We start from the raw sequence: 20,599 nt of genomic DNA on the forward strand, positions 1-20,599 counted from the left end.
CAGTCCAATCCCCTGCCAAGCAGGAAACGCCATCAAAGCATTCTTGACATATGCCTGTCAAGCCTCTGCTTAAAGACCTCCAAAGAAGGAGACTCCACCACACTCCTTGGTAGCAAATTCCACTGACGAACAGCTCTTACTGTCTTACCCTCCTGTGCCTAGCCGTTTTTGCGTATAGAGTTCTGTAGCGACGTCCAGATGGAAGTAAATCACACAGATGATGACCAGGATGCAAAGAATCTGCGACAATTCCCTCTGCTCCCTTCCTAGCTCAGACGGCGTAAATAAAGTGATGTCCCAAACGGAGGAGCAAGAGGCAAAAGGCAGCTCCTTCACATACGCTTCGCACAGGCGGGGAGGGGGGGCTGCTCTAAGGAGTGGCGTGGGAAGGTCAGGTGGAGCCTGTTGCAGATTTTTTTTGTCACCCCTCCCCCATACATTGAAATTATTAAAAGAAGGAAAAATAAGATACAGTTACAAGTGTTATTTTCTGGTTTATTTTCTGTGAGCATAAGCACTTAAAACCCCTTTTCTCTTCAAATTTTGAAATTACATCAACTCCCAGAGTTGGTCGAGCTAGAATAAAACCCACACACACCCTCCAGCTGGACTCCGTCCATGGAACCAGTGAATGTGTGTGCTGCCTTCTTCCATTTCAGGGGGAGATGTGGGCTAGAAGGTCCTTGGGGTCCCTTCAGCCATACAATTCTAGGGTGTGTGTGCCCTGATCCGCATGGCTTCACAAGAAGACGAGACACCTTCATGGAGGGGAAGACGAGACACCTTCATGGAGGGGAAGACGACACACCTTCATGGAGGGGAAGACGAGACACCTTCATGGAGGGGATGGCTCTGCTCTGTCTCCACGGTCCGAGGCAGTGATGTTTCTGAATGCCAGTTGCTGGGAACTGCAGGAAGGGGAAAGGCTGTCCCTGTGCTTGGATCCTGCTTGCAGGTTTCCCAAAAGGGGCATCTGGTTGGTCACTGTGAGAACAGGATGCTGGACTAGATGGGCCACTGGCCTGATCCAGCAGCAGGCTCTTCTGATGTCTGTATGGTATTTGGGTTGCTGTTTTCCCCTAGAAAGGCCTTAGCAGGGAAGGTGATGACGGCCGCAGAATACAAAACCCTGAACTGACCAGGCGTATTCCGTAGCCAGACGAGAGAAGTGTTTGCCCACTCTGTGCACAGCAGTGATTGATTGACAAGTTGACAGCGGCAGAGCAGCTGCTTTGCATGCCGATGGTCCCGGGTTCAATTCCCACAGTCAGTGTCTGTGTGTGTGTGTGCCAGAAATGGCTCAGTCATAACTCAATTAGAAAGAGAAGAAATCCGTATTCATGCTATGAGAAAGATAAAAAACAGAAAGGGTTTCATAATCATATAATAAGGAAAGCACTGATAAAGGTCTGGAATAAATACAAATATTTCTTAGAACCTAAAAATACCCTGGTGGTTGTCTCAGTTGAGGCAATAGCAATAAAAACATTTAATATAAAAGGAAACTGGCCAACGTATAGAGATTTGTTAATAGAAGAAGAGAAAGGTTTGAAATTAAAAAGTTATGAAAATTTGAAAGATACTTTACAAAGTTGGTTGGGTGTGTGTGCCAGGAGCAGGTCCGTAATAACTCACATGGCATCAGGAAAGTGAACTCTTTCAAAGAAAGAAACAGCTCAGGAGGCCAAGCCAAGTGAGCACAGCAACTCTTCCCGGTAGATCTAATTCTGGACTGTTCTCTGCCACAGACTCTCCCAGCTCACTAAGGCCTGTTACCTCTCCAGCTTCTGACATTTCCTCCTCCCTGTCTGCTCCCTCTTCTCCCTCTGACCATTCATCATCTGCTACCCTTCCCTGGGCTCTGAGCCTTCTTCCCTTGGGGGTTCCCCAGCTGGTGCTTCCCACCAGTCCTCTGAGTCCAGCCAGTCCATGAGACCCACTGACATGTCTAGGTAGGGCAGGAATCTCAACTCAACCATAAGACAGATGGCCCTCCGACCTCTGCTTAAAAGCCTCCAAGGAAGGCGAGGCCACCCCCTCCTGAGGGAGACCGTTCCACTGTCAAATGCTCTTAACTGCCAGAAAGTTCTTCCTGACATTTAGTTGGAGTTGCCTTTCTTGTAAGTAACTTGAATCCTGTGGTTTGGGTCGATCCAAAGAGGCTTCCCCTCCTCTGCCACCTCATGCATTCAACTAGAGGTGTCGGGTGTTGGAGCTGGGATCCTCCTTGCAAGACACAGGCTGCCCCAGAAGCCCTGCCATGCCAGCAGTCACTACTGTAGGTGCTCCATCAGCAGAAACAGTGAGCTGAGGTTACTGCCTTGCATAAAGTTCATTTTATCCCCGCAGCAGCCTTTGTTCAACCTTAACAAAGGTCCTTCCCGCATCCAGCCCAGATCCAGCGCCAGCAACACCCAGCATCTGGGGTCAGCTGCTGGAGCTCCCCTATTGTTTTTTCACCATTAATTTCCACAATTAGCCACAAATAAAAAAGAATAAAAATAGTAAATTCCTCCACCCCCACCCCCAGTCCCCATACAGCAATAACACTTCAAAACCTTATCTGTGAGGTTCTTTAAACCTCAAGACTTCCCTCCATTCCCTCTTCTGGTTCCATATACACATTTTTTTCTGCATATCCATGATTCATACTTCATCCATTGTTATTTCCCTAATTTTACCCAAATCTCTACAGATTGCAAGTGTATTGTCCAAGGTTGCTAATGTATTGATTTATTAATATTATTTATTTATTATTTATTAATATTATTTTTCACATATATAACATATATCTCCCCTTCTTTTTCCTAACTTATAGTTATAGTTATACGTATAGTTCACCGGAAGGTGATTATCAGATGAATCATGTTTAATCATAGAATCATAGAATCATAGAGTTGGAAGAGACCACAAGGGCCATCCAGTCCAACCCCCTGCCAAGCAGGAAACACCATCAAAGCATTCCTGACAGATGGCTGTCAAGCCTCTGCTTAAAGACCTCCAAAGAAGGAGACTCCACCACACTCCTTGGCAGCAAATTCCACTGCCGAACAGCTCTTACTGTCAGGAAGTTCTTCCTAATGTTTAGGTGGAATTTTCTTTCTTGTAGTTTGAATCCGTTGCTCCGTGTCCGCTTCTCTGGAGCAGCAGAAAACAACCTTTCTCCCTCCTCTATATGACATCCTTTTATATATTTGAACATGGTTATCATATCACCCCTTAACCTTCTCTTCTCCAGGCTAAACATACCCAGCTCTCTAAGCCGTTCCTCATAAGGCATCGTTTCCAGGCCTTTGACCATTTTGGTTGCCCTCTTCTGGACACGTTCCAGCTTATCAGTATCCTTCTTGAACTGTGGTGCCCAGAACTGGACACAGTACTCCAGGTGAGGTCTGACCAGAGCAGAATACAGTGGTACTATTACTTCCCTTGATCTAGATGCTATACTCCTATTGATGCAGCCCAGAATTGCATTGGCTTTTTTAGCTGCTGCATCACACTGCTGACTCATGTCAAGTTTGTGGTCTACCAAGACTCCTAGATCCTTTTCACATGTACTGCTCTCAAGCCAGGTGTCTCCCATCCTGTATTTGTGCCTTTCATTTTTTTTGCCCAAGTGTAGTACTTTACATTTCTCCTTGTTAAAATTCATCTTGTTTGCTTTGGCCCAGTTGTCTAATCTGTTAAGGTCATTCTGAAGTGTGATCCTGTCCTCTGGGGTGTTAGCCACCCCTCCCAATTTGGTGTCATCTGCAAACTTGCTCAGGATGCCCTCAAGCCCATCATCCAAGTCATTGATAAAGATGTTGAACAAGACTGGGCCCAAGACAGAACCCTGTGGCACCCCACTAGTCACTACTCTCCAGGATGAGGAGGAGCCATTGATGAGCACCCTTTGGGTTCGGTCAGTAAGCCAGTTACAAATCCACTGAATGATCGTGCTCACCTTCCTAACAGGCTATTTTTGTTGCAGAGACTGTATTTTCAACCTCTTTTTAACCATCAGGGCACTCTTTAAAAGAATAATAATCATTTTTATTAATTTCCCAATAAAAACAGCCAATTAAGATATCCATCAAATCATAATCATAATCCAATTAAAAACAAACTAAAATAAACAAACGAACAAATTACAACCCAAATTGTTAATTATTAATTTTTTCCGGGCTTCCCATTGTCTGGACCTCTTGAAGCATATCTCCAATATCTTCGTTCCTGCCTTCTTCTTCTTGTTCTCATATTTTCCACATTCTGATCTTAACGCTTTAAAGTTCTCCGTCCCTGACTATGCGATTCTCAGTCATGTCAGAAATCATACATTCTTTCATTCATCAAATACAGCTTTGTTTGTATTTATGTATTTTTTCAACTGGCAAATAGAAGGGGAAGAAATGGAGGCAGTGAGAGATTTTACTTTCTTGGGCTCCTTGATCACTGCAGATGGTGACAGCAGTCACGAAATTAAAAGACGCCTGCTTCTTGGGAGAAAAGCAATGACAAACCTAGACAGCATCTTAAAAAGCAGAGACATCACCTTGCCGACAAAGGTCCGTATAGTTAAAGCTATGGTTTTCCCAGTAGTGATGTATGGAAGTGAGAGCTGGACCATAAAGAAGAAGGCTGATCGCCGAAGAATTGATGCTTTTGAATTATGGTGCTGGAGGAGACTCTTGAGAGTCCCATGGACTGCTAGAAGATCAAACCTATCCATTCTTAAGGAAATCAGCCCTGAGTGCTCCCTGGAAGGACAGATCGTGAAGCTGAGGCTCCAATACTTTGGCCACCTCATGAGAAGAGAAGAATCCTTGGAAAAGACCCTGATGTTGGGAAAGATTGAGGGCACTAGGAGAAGGGGACGACAGAGGACAAGATGGTTGGACAGTGTTCTCGAAGCTACGAACATGAGTTTGACCAAACTACGGGAGGCAGTGCAAGACAGGAGTGCCTGGCGTGCTATGGTCCATGGGGTCACGAAGAGTCGGACACGACTAAACGACTAAACAACAACATTTTTTTCAACTGTCTATTTGCCAGCGCAGCCTTTCCTGACTTCATTCCAATCTTCCAATCCGGGCTGTTGTTCAAACCTGCCATTTGAAAATTGTTGAGCCTACTGTTTACAATCTGCAGGTCTACGAGACAGTCCTCCCCCACTCTGGGGAGTCTGCCAGGGCTAATTACCCCCATATCAACCCTGAATTATCGGCACGGCTGAGGTCTGATTGATGGGAGTCAGCAATTTCTCACTGCAGGAAACAGGAAGCCCAAGGCATCCATATCTACCCTACATGTCTCCTGAAATTTTTTTCATATTAGTCTCATCCATTTTTCCTCCCTTCCTTGCTTCAAGACATTCTGTTACCAAATGGCTCTATCTTAGAGACCATTTCAATATTTTCATCCATTTGGGCTCCAATCTTGTCTGCTAAATTATCCCAACTTTCCTTCATCTCTTTAATCAATTCTTATTTCCACACACAGAAAAGTCCCCTCGATTCCAAGCAAACCTTGTCCCTTCCTTGCCATGTTTTGAACTACTCAAAATATTCAGGACCGAGTGAGATTAACGTAATTCACTCTGCCTTCTCTGGTTCTCAAAACAGTCAGTTTTACAACAGTACCTTATCACTTTGTCCAGGTCACTTTCTTTCCCAAGAAACACCACTTCCTGTACTTTCCCTCCAGCTCAGTTACCCATTACATGTATGCAATTTAAAATAAAATCCAAATTTCCAATTAACTTTTAAAATACACAAATATTTACATTAAAAAGAACATGCACAGAGAGAGACAAAACCCAACAACAACAGAATGTCCAGAAAGTATAAGTAATGACTTGTTTTCCCAGGGAAGAGTAGATCGTTCTCATTCATCCAATTCTCTTGAAATGTCTATGAGGATTTGCAAACAATTGATGATCCTTATAGTTTCTCTTTTCAGCAAAATACAGACATATGCAGTAGGGCGTGTTGATTTTTTCCATCTTTAAAAATCCTGATTTGAGGGGTGTTAAAAAGTTGTGGTATGATGAGGTAATTTGAAATCTATTTTGGTTCCTTGTAAATCTTGAGGTCTTGCTTGGTAAATCTCTATGTGAAAAGTTCCTCCTTTTTAATTTTAAACCATGCTTTGCAAGATGAGTTTTTTTGGTATACAAAGTGACTTGCAGAACAAATTAATTTCATCTTGCAAGGTACTACTCTATCTTGTCATCAATTTTAGGCACTTAGCAACATCGGTTTTCATCAAAATTGGGGAATAACCTAGATGTTTAGAAATGACAGGAAAATTTAAAAAATGTTAAAAAGGAGGAACTTTTCACATAGAGATTTACCAAGCAAGACCTCAAGATTTACAAGGAACCAAAATAGATTTCAAATTACCTCATCATACCACAACTTTTTAACACCCCTCAAATCAGGATTTTTAAAGATGGAAAAAATCAACACGCCATAATATGCAGTCCTTTCGATGTTTCAGCCTCTCTGACCTGTTCCAAACTTTAAAGTTTCAGTTTATCTCTCCAAGTATTTTTATAAGACACTTGGCTTCCAACTTTAGGAAGGTGGCGTGGGGACTCCCTGATGCTGCCAGATTCTGCCCGGGTCCTGGAACCACCTTCCCAGCCATGGGCGTACCCAGGATCAAAACTAGAGGGGGGGCAAGGGGAGGGGCCAAGGCACGGAAGGGGAGGGGCCACAAAGTGGGCGGGAACGGCGAACTCGCGCTCCGCCGGGCTGTGCCCCTCCCTAGAAGCAGGGCTGGTGGGCGGAGGCGGAGCCCAGCCCAGCGGAGCGCGAGTTCAGCGTTCCCGCCCGCCGCGCCGCGCTCTCTGGTTCCCCGCCGCGCTTGGCCTTGCCAGAGGGCGCGACGGGGAGCTGGAGGGAGGGCGCAGCGCGGCGGGCGGGAACGGCGAACTCGCGCTCCGCCGGGCTGTGCCCCTCCCTAGAAGCAGGGCTGGTGGGCGGAGGCGGAGCCCAGCCCAGCGGAGCGCGAGTTCAGCGTTCCCGCCCGCCGCGCCGCGCTCTCAGGTTCCCCGCCGCGCTTGGCCTTGCCAGAGGGCACGACGGGGAGCTGGAGGGAGGGCGCAGCGCGACGGGCGGGAACGGCGAACTCGCGCTCTGCCGGGCTGTGCCCCTCCCTAGAAGCAGGGCTGGTGGGCGGAGGCAGAGCCCAGCCCAGCGGAGCGCGAGTTCGGCGTTCCCGCCCACCGCGCCGCGCTCTCTGGTTCCCCGCCGTGCTTGGCCTTGCCTGAGGGCGCGCCGGGGAGCTGGAGGGAGGGTGCGGTGTGGCGCGGCGGGAATGGCGAACTCGCGCTCCACCGGGCTGTGCTCCGCCTCTGCCCACCAGCCCTGCTTCTAGAGTAGGGCAGCTGCCCTAACTTGCCCCGTGGTGGGTACGCCCTTGTTCCCAGCAATCTTTGTCTAAATACTTTCTCCTTTCCAAAAGACACAGGCATATCCAGTCCTTATCAATACTTCAGCTTCTCTAGCCCGTTCTAAACTTTAAAATTTTATCTATAAGAATACTTTGAAAACAAACTCAGTCTTCTTTCAACCACTCCAACCATGGTGTGTTCACAATCCACAGTGACAAATCCACTTGAAGGTAAGAAAGTTTGGGCTTCAGTTCCTGGCAACAAAGGTGGGAAGGGGATGCGAAGCAACTCCGCTGGGTTCCTGGCCGAGCCAAGCGAGGGGAGGCAATCGCTCCCTTCCCCTCAAGTGCAAATTCAGAGACAGTGCCATGAGTTCAGCCGGCATTTTGTCACCCCCCTCATGATGGCACCGGGGGGGTGGGCCGCACCCACCTTGTGAGTTTTTTTGGGGGGGGGGTAAGTCTCATTCCCTGCCATCTCCGGGGATCGAACCTGGGACCTTCTCTGGAAAGAAACAGGATATTCAGAGCTTGTTTGGAAGGAAGGAGGAGAATTTGTGTCTTCTGGGAGGGAGGCGTCATTCATTCCTCCCCAAGGGTCAGTGAGCTCCGCTTCCTAGAGAGGCAGGAAGGATGGGAGGGGGGAGCCAAGGTTGGAGGGGGAGGGGCCGCCATCCACATTCCCGGAAGAGGAGCAGGACGGCAGAGGAGGAGGAAAAAAGGTGCAATATATGTATATATATTTGGGGGGGTAGAAGGATGCGCTTTTTCTCCCCCTGAATCTGCAAACAGGGCAGCTGGGAAGGGAGGGCATGATTTGGGGCGGGGGGGGGGGAATGAAAGGAAAGTAGGGGAGTGCTCCCCCTCCCCCTTCCTTCTGTGGATCAGGCGAGGGAGGGGCGCCTCGCCTCAGTGGAGAGCCGCCAGCCCTTTATATTACAGGAAATGAAATCAGAATAGAATAGCGAGCGGGGGGAGAGGACTTTGCAGCGCCCCATCCGCTTGAGAGTCAAGAGATGCTCAGCTGTCCTGCCCTCCCTCAAAAGTGGGGGCTTTTGCGGGAATGAAATGGGAGCTCCCCCCCAAGGGCTGAGACTTGAACCGAGGCCCCAGTTCCGCGTCTCTCTGCGAGTTCCGGGTTCTCCCTGGCAGGAATCCCTAGGGGCGCTTTTGTCTCCGCGATCCTGGCTCCGCGCAGGTGCCTTGGGGGTCCCCTTTGTTTGGAGAGTCCATGGAAGGGTTAAAGGAGGCGAGAGAGGCCTGGATAGAGACCCCCCGTCTCCTTCCTTTCCCCCCTCCCTGCTCTTTTTGCGAGGCTCCTCCGGATGGAGAGGTGGGGGCGCTTGGGAGAGATTTGGCACGAAGGGTGAGCCGGCCAGGGGGGCCTCTGGGCAAAGGGGAAACTCGGGGGAGGAGGGAGGAGGGCAGAGGAAGTTAGGGGGCTGAGGGAGGAAAGGAAGCATCTATGGGGGAGGAATCAAAGCCATCTTGGAGAAAGAGAGAGAGACTTGGGGGGCTGCCTGCCTTGACTTCTCCCTCCTGCCCAGGAATCTCATTGGAGTCGACCAGGGAGAGATCCCTGAACAGGAGGCCTGATCCACCCACCCTCTCCTCCCTTGAAGCACAGTCCTTGCCCTGCCATAAGTTCCAGGTCAGCTCCTGCATGGGGCGCTGGGGGCTGTTATAGCGAGTCTAACCATTGGGGGAAAGAGGAAAGGGAGGAAGCCCACTTTATTATTTCCACCCTTAGCGGCTTTTGTCTTGGCAACTACAGTCTCACCCACATGCCTGTGTTTCTCTGGAGAAGCATCATTCTAAAGGATTCCTACTTGTGTCCAACTCTTTCTCTCCATTCCACCAGGTTTCCATTATTCCTACTATTTCAGATCTCTAAAATCTGTGGGATTTAAGGAATTGGGAAGATTGTTATGGAAATGGGTGGGGTCCCCCCCCCAGCCTGTGTAATTATTACTACAATTGTTTTATTTATTTATTTTTGGGTCTATTCGTCGCTTTCTCTTGCCCAGGGCAGCCCAAAGTGACTTACAACCAGCTGTTGTTGTTGTTTAAATAAAATAAGCTTTATTTAAATTATTTAAAAATTTAAAATAGACAAAATAGACAAAAAAGAAAAAAAGAAGAAGAAAAATATAAGAATCCTTCAAAAGAAAATATATAGATAATTAATAGAAAAATAATACACAACATACAAAAAAAACAAAGAAATATATGAACATAAAAAGGAAACATTCCATAAGAAATGGAAAGGAAACATTAAATATTAAAACTACTTCCCAATGTTTGTATATCACTTCCTCTATTAATTTCTATTAACTCGCTTTCCTAATCTATTCATACAAAAAACACCCACCAAAGATGTTTTAACTTGATTCATCTTTTGGATACTTCATCCTATGCGTATCTCAATTTAAGCAAATCACCCATTTTGTTTTGATACCTTCTTTGTTCAGATAATCCTCCACATATTTCCACTCGCTTTTAATTTTCTGTTTCGGAACATTTCTTATAGTGGCAGTGATCTTAGCTAAGTTCATAAATTCTACTAATTTAACATGCCATTCTTGAATTGTTGGGATTTCTTCATTATTGTTGATTTCTTTGTTGTTGTTGTTGTGTTCCATGGTGACACTCCAAGGTCTTCTTTGTCATGTTTCCTCTATTTGGGGGGAAGAGGAAGGCTGTTCTCAGGGCCTGCTCCACCGTGAGGGAGACTGAGGCAGCCCCCTCAGGCAGCAGGTGCAGAGAGGGGCAAGGAGGGGACTGAGCTGAGTGCCATTTGGCCTGCCCTGATTTCACCCTCTATCCTCTCATCCAGTGGAAGGTGCTGTCCCATTGCCTAGACACAATACAGCAACCTCAGGATTACGCTCCATAGAACACACTTTTTCCCACCTAAAACGAAAGGGAAAATTTCTGTGCATCCGAAATCAGGCTTTTTTGCCCCCCTCCTCTGCGATTGCAGGGGGAAGGGGGAGGGAGGAAGGGGCAACCCACACCCCTTCCTTCCTTCCTTCCTTCCTTCCTTCCTTCCTTCCTTCCTTCCTTCCTTCCTTCCTTCCTTCTGTCCTTCTCTCTCTTCCCTCCCTCCCTCCCCCCTCTCACCCCTTCCCTCCCTCCTTCCCTTTCTCTTCCTCCCTCCCTCTTTCACCCCTTCCTTCTCTCTCTCTCTCTCTCTCCTTGCTTCCTTCCTTCCTTCTCTCTCTTCCCTCTCTCTTCCTCTCTCTTCCACCCCTTCCTTCCTTGTCTCTTTCTCTCTCACACCCCTTCCTTCCTTCCTTCCTTCCTTCCCTCTCTCCCTCCTTCTTGAGGCTGTCCTCAAGGTCTGCTTGCTTTACAGCAAGGCGAGAGGAGGGATGGACGGGAGCCCCTTCCACCCCTCATCCCAGCCTTTTAGAGGAGGAAAAGCAGAAATTTTTTTTTCTGGTTTTCCACCTGTAAAAATGAGGTGCGTCCTATGGTCAGGTGCGTCCTATGGTCAGGTGCGTCCTACGAAGCATGAAATACGGTAAATGGTGCTGGATGATTTGGGAATGTGTGCAGCTGAACTGTATCAGGAAGATCTTGGAGATCATGGAAGAAGGAGGAAATGAAATACAGATATTCAGCATTTTCAGAAGAGGGTGAAAAAGGGGGAAGTGTGTCCAACTAGATAAGACTCCCATCATCCCCTGCGACGGGGTGAGCTCCCGTTGCTCTGTCCCAGCTCCTGCCAACCTAGCAGTTTTAAAGCACATCAAAGTGCAAGTAGATAAATAGGTACCGCTCCAGCAGGAAGGTAAATGGCGTTTTGATGCGCTGCTCTGGTTTGCCAGAAGCGGCTTAGTCATGCTGGCCCCATGACCCGGAAGCTGTACGCTGGCTCTCTCGGCCAGTAAAGCGAGATGAGCGTCGCAACCCCAGAGTCGTCTGTGACTGGACCTAATGGTTAGGGGTCCCTTTACCTTTACTTTGTGTCCAACCACAACTGGAGGGTCTAAGATGCCTCACCTCAGCATAGAAGGTGCCTCACCTCAGCATAGAAGCAGTGGAATTTGGTGCTAAGGAGTGTGATGGAGTCTCCTTCTTTGGAGGTCTTTAAGCGGAGGCTTGCCAGCGATCTGTCAGGAATGCTTTGATGGTGTTTCCTGCTTGGCAGGGGGTTGGACTGGATGGCCCTTGTGGTCTCTTCCAACTCTATGATTCTATGAACCTTGGATCCCCAGATGTTCTTGGACTGCAACTTCCATAAACACTGACTACTGGCCCTGATGGCTAGGAATGATGGGAATTGTAGTCCCACAACATCTGGGGACCCAAGGTTGAGAAAGGCTGCTCTAGGGCTCAGTGTTATTTGGGAGTTGGTGAAACTGGATCTTAAGGGTTCTTGAAAAATTTCCCAGGGATTATGATTGGTATCTAGACCAATCTGTGGTCATCAACAGGTTTACCACACCTATCAGCCAATCACCCATTCCCACCACCCATCTGAGTCAGGACGAATTGCGGACGAATTGAGTCCTGGAACGAATTAATTTCGTCTAGCGAGGCACCACTGTAGACCCGAACACTATAAATCCAATGTGCCCACACTCGGTAAGGGTGGGGAATTATTGTGCAGAGGATAAAGAACTTCATGATGAATAGTGGGAAGGTTCATGGACACAGAGCAACTCCCTTTCCTTTGAGAAACCACTTTTTATAAAAAAGTAAACCCCACAGTTCAACCGTATTCTAAGATATGGCTGCTTCATTAAAGTTGATTAAGGGTTAGGAAAGACTCATGATGCATTACCATTATTTAATATTATTTCATTTGCCTTTCCTAAAAATTTGGAACATATGGAGGACAGGATAATGTACGAGATGTTTAAATAAGAGCAAGTGCTAATTGATGTGTGTAATATTTCTTTGTTCTCTTCCTAGAAACCAAGTAGGAGTTTCTCTCCCCCCCCCCCCCCCCGGTCAAGAAAAACAATGGTGAAGGCAGTCAAAATTCTGGTGGGCCATGTCCAATGGGAATAATGAAGAAACCATTTAAATACATGGAGTGTGAAAAGAGAGAGGATAAACAATGTGAAAGTATGGAGTGCGGAAATAGCTTCACTGATAGTGGAACACTTAGAATTCATCAACGACCTCACACACAAGAGAAACCATATAAATGTATGGAGTGTGGAAAGAGCTTCAGTCAGAGAGGACACCTTAGAAACCATCAACGGGGTCACACGGGGGAGAAACCATTTAAATGTATGGAGTGTGGAAAGAGCTTCAGTCAGAGTGGAAACCTTAGAAACCATCAACGGAATCACACGGGGGAGAAACCATTTAAATGTATGGAGTGCGGAAAGAGCTTCAGTCAGAGTGGACACTTTAGAGTTCATCAACGGAGTCACACAGGGGGGAAACCATTTAAATGCGTGGAGTGTGGAAAGAGCTTCAGTGAGAGTGGAAAACTTAGAATTCATCAACGAACTCATACGGGAGAGAAACCATTTAAATGTATGGAGTGTGGAAAGAGCTTCAGTCAGAGTGGACACCTTAGAATTCATCAACGGAATCACACGGGGGAGAAGCCATTTAAATGCATGGAGTGTGGAAAGAGCTTCAGTCACAGTGGACAACTTAGAATTCATCAACGGAGTCACACGGGGGAGAAGCCATTAAAATGCATGGAGTGTGGTAAGAGCTTCAGTCAGAGTGGAAACCTTAGAAAGCATCAACAGAGTCACACGGGGGAGAAACCATTTGAATGCATGGAGTGTGGAAAAAGCTTCAGTGAGAGTGGACACCTTAGAAACCATCAACGGAGTCACACAGGGGAGAAACCATTTAAATGTATGGCGTGTGGAAAGAGCTTCAGTCAGAGTGGAAACCTTAGAAAGCATCAACGGAATCACACAGGGGAGAAACCATTTAAATGTATGGAGTGTGGAAAGAGCTTCAGTCAGAGAGGACACCTTAGAAACCATCAACGGATTCACACGGGGGAGAAACCCTTTAAATGTATGGAGTGTGGAAAGAGCTTCAGTCAGAGTGGAAACCTTAGAAACCATCAACGGAATCACACGGGGGAGAAACCATTTAAATGTATGGAGTGCGGAAAGAGCTTCAGTCAGAGTGGACACCTTAGAGTTCATCAACGGAGTCACACGGGGGGGAAACCATTTAAATGCGTGGAGTGTGGAAAGAGCTTCAGTGAGAGTGGAAAACTTAGAATTCATCAACGAACTCATACGGGAGAGAAACCCTTTAAATGTATGGAGTGTGGAAAGAGCTTCAGTCAGAGTGGATACCTTAGAATTCATCAACGGAATCACACGGGGGAGAAGCCATTTAAATGCATGGAGTGTGGTAAGAGCTTCAGTCAGAGTGGAAACCTTAGAAAGCATCAACGGAGTCACACGGGGGAGAAACCATTTGAATGCATGGAGTGTGGTAAGAGCTTTAGTCGGAGTGGAGACCTTAGAAAACATCAACGGAGTCACACGGGGGAGAAACCATTTAAATGCATGGAGTGTGGAAAGAGCTTCAGTCAAAGTGGACACCTTAGAATTCATCAACGGACCCACACTGGGGAAAAACCCTTTAAATGTATGGAGTGTGGAAAGAGCTTCACTCATAGTGGAGCATTTAGAACGCATCAACGAACTCACACAGGAGAGAAACTATTTAAATGTATGGAGTGTGGAAAGAGCTTCAGTCAGAGTGGACACCTTAGAATTCATCAACGGAGTCACACGGGGGACAAACCATATAAATGCATGGATTGTGGAAAGAGCTTCAGTGAGAGTCGACACATTAGAAACCATCAACGGACCCACACTGGGGAAAAACCATTTAAATGTGAGGAGTGTGGAAAGAGCTTCAGTGAGTGTCAATACCTTAGAAACCATCAACGGACCCACACTGGGGTAAAACCATTTAAATGCGTGGAGTGTGGAAAGAGCTTCACTGATAGTGGAACATTTAGAAGCCATCAACGAACTCACACGGGGGAGAAACCATTTAAATGCATTGAGTGTGGAAAGAGTTTCAGTCAGAGTGGACACCTTAGAATTCATCAACTGAGTCACACAGGGGAGAGACCATTTAAATGTATAGAGTGTGGAAAGAGTTTCAGTCAGAGTGGACACCTTAGAATTCATCAACGGAGTCACATGGAAGATAAGCCATTTCAGTGCTTGGAGTGTGGAAAGAGCTTCAGTCAGAGTGGAGTTCTTACAGAACATCAACAAACTCATACAGGGGAGAAACCAAATAAGTCCTAGGGAAGTGGACAGAGGTTCTGTTGAAGTGGAAGTCTTACAAACCATCAAAAGACTCTGAGGGGTAAGAGCTGTAAGAGTGGAAACTCTGCAAGCCATCAATCAACTCAAAGAAGAGAAATGATTTAAATAGGAGTGTGGATTCTGCTTCGTTATTATGGAATGCTTTTTAGAGTGTAGAACCTGTTTTTCTCCGAGTTGACAATTTCTCTCACATCAATAACAGATATCAATCTTAAATACTTGCAGCGTATGTGAGCTTTTGTTGTTTGTATGTAACATTGTCGAGACATGTTTTTAAAGTAATGGGAGGGCTTTGTAAAAGGAAGTCAGGCAAAAGACAATATAAGGAATATAATAAGTATATTTGTGTGCTTAGAAAACGAGCGAGGGAAAAAGGCAGCCGTAATGTCTATAGATGCCAAAAAGGCTTTCCATAGTGTATCTTGGGCATTCATGGCAAAGGTAATAAAAATTTAAATTTAGGAGAAAAATTTGAAAGGGCTAAGTAGCATACCAAAAGCGCTCAAGAAAATTAAGGAATATGGAAAATTGGCAGGTTTTAAAATCAATTATACAAAATAAAATATGTTGGCAAAGAATATGGAAATAGAAGAAATAAAAATTTGCAAAAATTAACAGGCCTTGAAATCAAAAAGAAAATGAAATATTTAGGACAGCTTACAATCCATCAACGGAGTCACACGGGGGAGAAACCATTTAAATGCATGGAGTGTGAAATGAGCTTCAGTCGGAGTGGACAGCTTAGAATTCATCAACGGAGTCACACGGGGGAGAAACCCTTTAAATGCATGGAGTGTGGAAAGAGCTTCGCTGACAGTGGAGTCCTTAGAAAACATCAACGGAGTCACACTGAGGAGAAACCATTTCAATGCATGGAATGTGGAAAGTGTTTCTGTAGGAGTGGGCAACTGAATTCACATCATCGAACACACACAGTAGAGAAACCATTTAAATGCATGGAGTGTGGAAAGAGCTACAGTCAGAGTGGAAACCTTAGAATTCATCAACTGAGTCACACGGGAGAGAAACCGTTTAAATGCATGGAGTGTGGAAAGAGCTTCAGTCAGAGTGGAACTCTTAGAATTCATCAACGAACTCACACGGGGGAGAAACCATTTAAATGCATGGAGTGTGGAATGAGCTTCAGTCAGAGTGGAGTTCTTACAGAACATCAACAAACTCATACAGGGGAAAAACCATATACAGTAAGTCCTAGGGAAGTGGACAGAAGTTCTGTTGAAGTGGAAGTCTTACAATCAAAAGACCCTGAGGGGTAAGAGCTGTAAGAGTGGAAACTACAAGCCATCAATTAACTCTAAGAAGAGAAATGCTTTAAATAGGAGGAGTGTGGATTCTGCTTTGGTTATTATGGAACGCTTTTTAGAGTGTAGAACCTGTTTTTCCCCGAGTTGACAATTTCTCTCACATCAATAGCAGAAAATCTTTTTTTTAGTAAACATTTTATTAGATTCTCCAATTTCAATATCTAATCCATTTCCAAATTCTACAAGTTATACAAATATCAATTAAGCAATTGATCCAAATCTTTTGCCAAATTATACAAATTTAACATTGACTTCCCATGCTTCAGACTCAGAAAGTCTCCTTTTCTTATTGTCTCTGCTTTCTTATTCAACAAAATCCAGATCTTATCCGATAGTCCATTAAAATCCTTCTTTCTTCTTTCAAGCCTCTGAGGTTTTTCAAGCAAGCAAGTTTAACCCAGGAAATCAATCTTAAATGCATGCAGCGTATGTGAGCTTCTGTTGTTTGTATGTAACATTGTCTAGACATGTATTTAAAGTAATGAAGGTAACATTTCACAATAGTAAGCATAATATAATATTTAATGTATTGTTAGATAGGGAGTGATAGTGTGTGAGTCTGGAGTGTTGCTTCTGAATGAGGATGGACTGAGAGTGAGCTGGTTCTGGTGTTTGGTGGAGGGAGTTGGAAATAAAAAAATTCCTGTGACTGGAGTTGGAAATGTTTGTATCTGGGAATGGAGAGTTCCACAAAGTGGAGCTGAGATTTGGAAGCAGAGTTAGATTAAAATTATAGGAACAGCAGCATAACTCCCACTGTTATAATTGTAATAATGGAACCATGAAGACACAGAAAGACTGAAAGTACCTACTTATAGGCCGAAGGAGATCTTGAAAACCTCATCTATTCTTTTGATTTATAGATATATTGTTTGGTGGCAGGAGAAATAAAAGGGGTGTTTAGTGGCATAATGAGGAAAGGCTCTGTTCCCAGCTGCACGTCTTTCATGAGGAGGCAAGGGGGCACAGGGAAGAAGGGGCTGTACCAGAGCATCTCAAAGCAATGTGCCGGGGGGCACAGTTACACAATAATAATAATAATAATAATAATAATAATAATAATAATAATAATAATTTATACCCCGCCCATCTGGCTGGGTCACCCCCGAAGGAGGTTCAGGCACTCCCAAACCGAGAGTGCTAAGGGTCAACTTCCTCCAAATTCACCAGCTGCCCCAAGGCAGGAGCCACCTCTGGCCCAGAGGGTGGAAAGCCTCCCTCCACCTTTGAAACTGGACATGCTCCTAGGAAGACCTCTAGCCTAGTTCTTTATTTCAATTTTCTGTCTTAATAACTGAACTAGCTGGCCCTGCATGCGTTGCTGTACGTTAGTCTGTGAGATAGAGGGTAATAGCCCCTCTTCAGATCCCCCTGAGCCTCAGAGTCCCCCTGAGCCGAGGCGAGATACTGTGGAGAGTGCAGGTTTCATCCCTGTGTCTCCCCCCACCCTGTTCTGACCCATTACCTATCCCTGCCCTCTATTTGGGCCCCCATCCCCCCCCCAGGCAGGCCCCTACCTCCACTTAGCAATGTTGGGCCTTGTTGCTGGGAAAGGCCTGTTTTCAGTTGGTTTGGCCTTCATGGATGTATGTGAGTGGTGGATCTCGTGGTGGAGGCGGGGTTTGTGGGTGTGGTGTAGATTTCACAGGAAGGGAGGGGGTGTAGGAGGAGGGGCTGAGGGAATAACGCCATTTGAGGCCGCTGTTTTAGTTTGTGGAAAAGTAGGTCTGTACCTGTGCAGGTATGCGATGTGAGCAATCCGAGGTTGTACGAACACTCGGGAAGTGGCATGGATCGTTTTGTCCAAATTTCAGGGCGATCGGTCAAGCGTTTCGGAGAAAAGTGGAGCCCACAGTTTCACCATTTTTACATTTATATAGATAGATAGATAGATTTCTCCAGCAGCTCTGGGAGCTCCAGCTAAAATGTGTGTGTGTGTGTGTCCAGACAGAATAGCTTTTCCACGGTTTGCAGTAATCCCAGAGCCTTACGGGAGGGCTGTAACCACGCGCTCTCTCCCACCCCCGTGGCACCTGATCTGCTGCAGAGAGTGCATGGCAGGTGACCGAACTCAGATGCGACAACCTGGAAGTCCCAGAGCGGTGCATCAGTTAGAATAGGATGCTTACGAAACCTCTACAGACTGCCACAGGGGAGAGACCATTTAGATGTATGGAGTGTTTGACGTATTTCCTCTTTCCTTCCCATCAATAAACTCAGATAATGGGAAATCAGTCGTAAATGGATGGAGTGTATGTGAAATTCTGGTATTTGTATATAAAGTTGTATAGACAGGTCTTTAAAGAAATGAAGGTAATGTCTCACAAGTATAATAGTAGATACAATAGAATGTTAGATAGGGAGGGGGAGAATCTGGAGTGCTGGGTGAGTGATGACAGGCTGAGAGTCAGCTGAGTTTTAGTCCTTTGTGGAGAGAGTTGAAAATGTTGTTGTTAGGAGTTGTGGTGGTAGTTTGGGAGCAGGGTTGGTGGGATTAGTATTATAGGAACAGCATCACATCTCCCATTGATGTAATTGCAATAAAGGAACAAGGAAGACACAAAAAGACTAAAAGCATCTTGTACGTTCTGCTAATATCCAAACCCTCATATATTGTTTATATTTTATAATCATAGTTTTTATTAGTTTTTATTAATAATAATACAATATAAGCTCCATTAATACTATTGTTTTATCGATTGTAGTTTTGAAATTATTGTAAATGTCAAGAGTGAGTTTCTGTTTAATTTTTATATGCTGATATTATTTTTCTATATTCTAATGATTGTTGAATGTTACTTTATTTGATGTAGATTGCTTATTTTAAAGCTGTGTTTTATTATCACATTTTTGTATTGCATTAGATTGTGATAAGGTGTACATTCTTTGTTTCTTCAGTTTGCCAACCGCCTTGAGAATTGGAAGATAGAAAGACGGCAATTATTCCATTCCAAATTAAACATTTTTGGATGACTTCCCATGCTGTGGTTTTGGGGAGATGCTCCTTCTCCTGCTTCCATTCTTTTTTTAATTCAAGTAGTTCAGTTCCAATGTTGTTCCTTTATCTTCGCAGACACTGACATAGCAACTTGGTTTGTATTTAGCTATTCTGGATCTTTCAATTTGCCAGAGGGGTTTATATCTTGAAAATTTCTATCTATTATTTCTGGTATAAACCCCTCTCTCCCACTCCGAGAACTTAATTCTTGCTGCGCAATCGACTCCACCATCTTTCATTGGCATTTTGCCGTGCTCTGGGCTGACTTCCAGCTTTCCATTAATAATTATATTCCATTAGGAATTATTTTGATTTCTTGAGTGAAGGGTTGCCACATCATAAAACAACGTAGTGCATGTACAGTGGTACCTTGGTTTATGAACACAATTGGTTCCGGAAGTCTGTTAATAAACTGAAGTGTTCATAAACTGAAGCGAACTGTCCAGCGCCTCTTCCATTTCAGCGCTCTGGGCCTGCGCGGGCCACATGACAAGGTCTGGCGGGCCGCATTTGGCCCGCGGGCCTTGTGTTTGACACCCGTGCTTTAGAGTCTGTTAACGTTCACCCACCTTCCAATCCAGTTACGACGATAGTCCTCTCCCAATCAAGTCCCTCTCAGTCAGTGGCTGATTCAATTAGCAGATCATCTTGTCTCCTTCTTCCAGAGCATGTCTGGTTTTAAAGTCCAAATTCATATCTATCTTAAAAAACAGAGGAATTATGGTAACTCTCATGGTGACTGCATTGGAGAGTTACTGATACGTGCACTCAGCGTTCCCAGCCCCACATCTCAGAAGTGAGCAACAGGTAGTGGACGGTCTGTGCGCGAGAGCTCACACCCTTGACACCCGGGGGGGGGGGATTTGTAAGGATAATTACTCTCAAATCCTCATTTTCTGCACTCCCAGCACCCGCTATCATGGGATCTGTTGTCCACCATGGCAGCTCCGGACTGGAAGTGCAATTGTTTATATTTTATAAATTGTCACAACACCTCATTCTTGGCTATGTGAAGGGGGAAATGTTCAGATAAAACTTTGTCTCTGGGGGCATCAGGAATAAAAGGGCTGTTTAGCAGCATAACCAGTAAGGACTCGCCTCCTAGTTGCACATCTTGCATGGGGAGGAAAGGTAGCAGAGCAGAGAGTGGGCAGTGCCAGAGAGACCTTGATGCAATGGGGAGGTGGCCTAAGTGTGTGTTAAATGCTTCAATATAAGGTCATATCAGATTATCGCCAAGATAGCACACATAGGGGAGAAACCCTATGGATGTCCATAGTGTGCATTTGGCAGGTCCCAAACTTAAGGGTCAACTTTCTACAAAGCCACAAGTTGCCTGGAGGCAGGAGCCATCTCTGAGCATTGAGGCAGCCAACAGGAAGCTTCCTTTGAACGTCATAGGGGCACATGGACCTGGTGTGGCCACTTTTCAGGGCTCTTTCCAGGAACAGTTGAACTCACCCATTCACAAGTGCTCTCAAAGGGGTGGGGAAGGGAGGGAGAGGCCCAAAGTCTCTGCCTCCTCCACACCCCCAAGGGTTTTGCCTGTATCTGGACTGCACCATTTCAGCCTGCAAGGAAGACCCTGTTTTCTGGGACACATTGATTCC

At 45.6% G+C, this 20,599-nt stretch overlaps 1 protein-coding gene and 1 long non-coding RNA gene across 2 annotated transcripts; one reads left to right on the top strand and one right to left on the bottom strand.

Moving 5' to 3' along the window:
• Window positions 1-474: 474 nt before the first annotated feature.
• LOC148687203 (uncharacterized) lies at window positions 475-7,994 on the bottom strand. The gene is made up of 2 exons (XR_015948558.1): window positions 7,811-7,994; window positions 475-1,343 (listed from the first exon to the last, which is right to left on the bottom strand). It is a non-coding gene; the product is annotated as an uncharacterized LOC148687203 (long non-coding RNA).
• An 18-nt stretch (window positions 7,995-8,012) lies between these two features.
• LOC132591314 (uncharacterized) lies at window positions 8,013-18,969 on the top strand. The gene is made up of 3 exons (XM_060269404.2): window positions 8,013-8,099; window positions 12,301-14,534; window positions 15,347-18,969. The coding sequence occupies exons 2-3, from the start codon at window positions 12,390-12,392 to the stop codon at window positions 15,941-15,943; spliced, it is 2,742 nt and encodes a 913-aa protein (XP_060125387.2). The 5' UTR covers window positions 8,013-8,099; window positions 12,301-12,389; the 3' UTR covers window positions 15,944-18,969.
• Window positions 18,970-20,599: the final 1,630 nt, after the last annotated feature.

The sequence above is a fragment of the Zootoca vivipara genome, chromosome 2 (genome assembly GCF_965207765.1).
Source record: "Zootoca vivipara chromosome 2, rZooViv2.hap1.1, whole genome shotgun sequence".
NCBI lineage: Eukaryota > Metazoa > Chordata > Lepidosauria > Squamata > Lacertidae > Zootoca > Zootoca vivipara.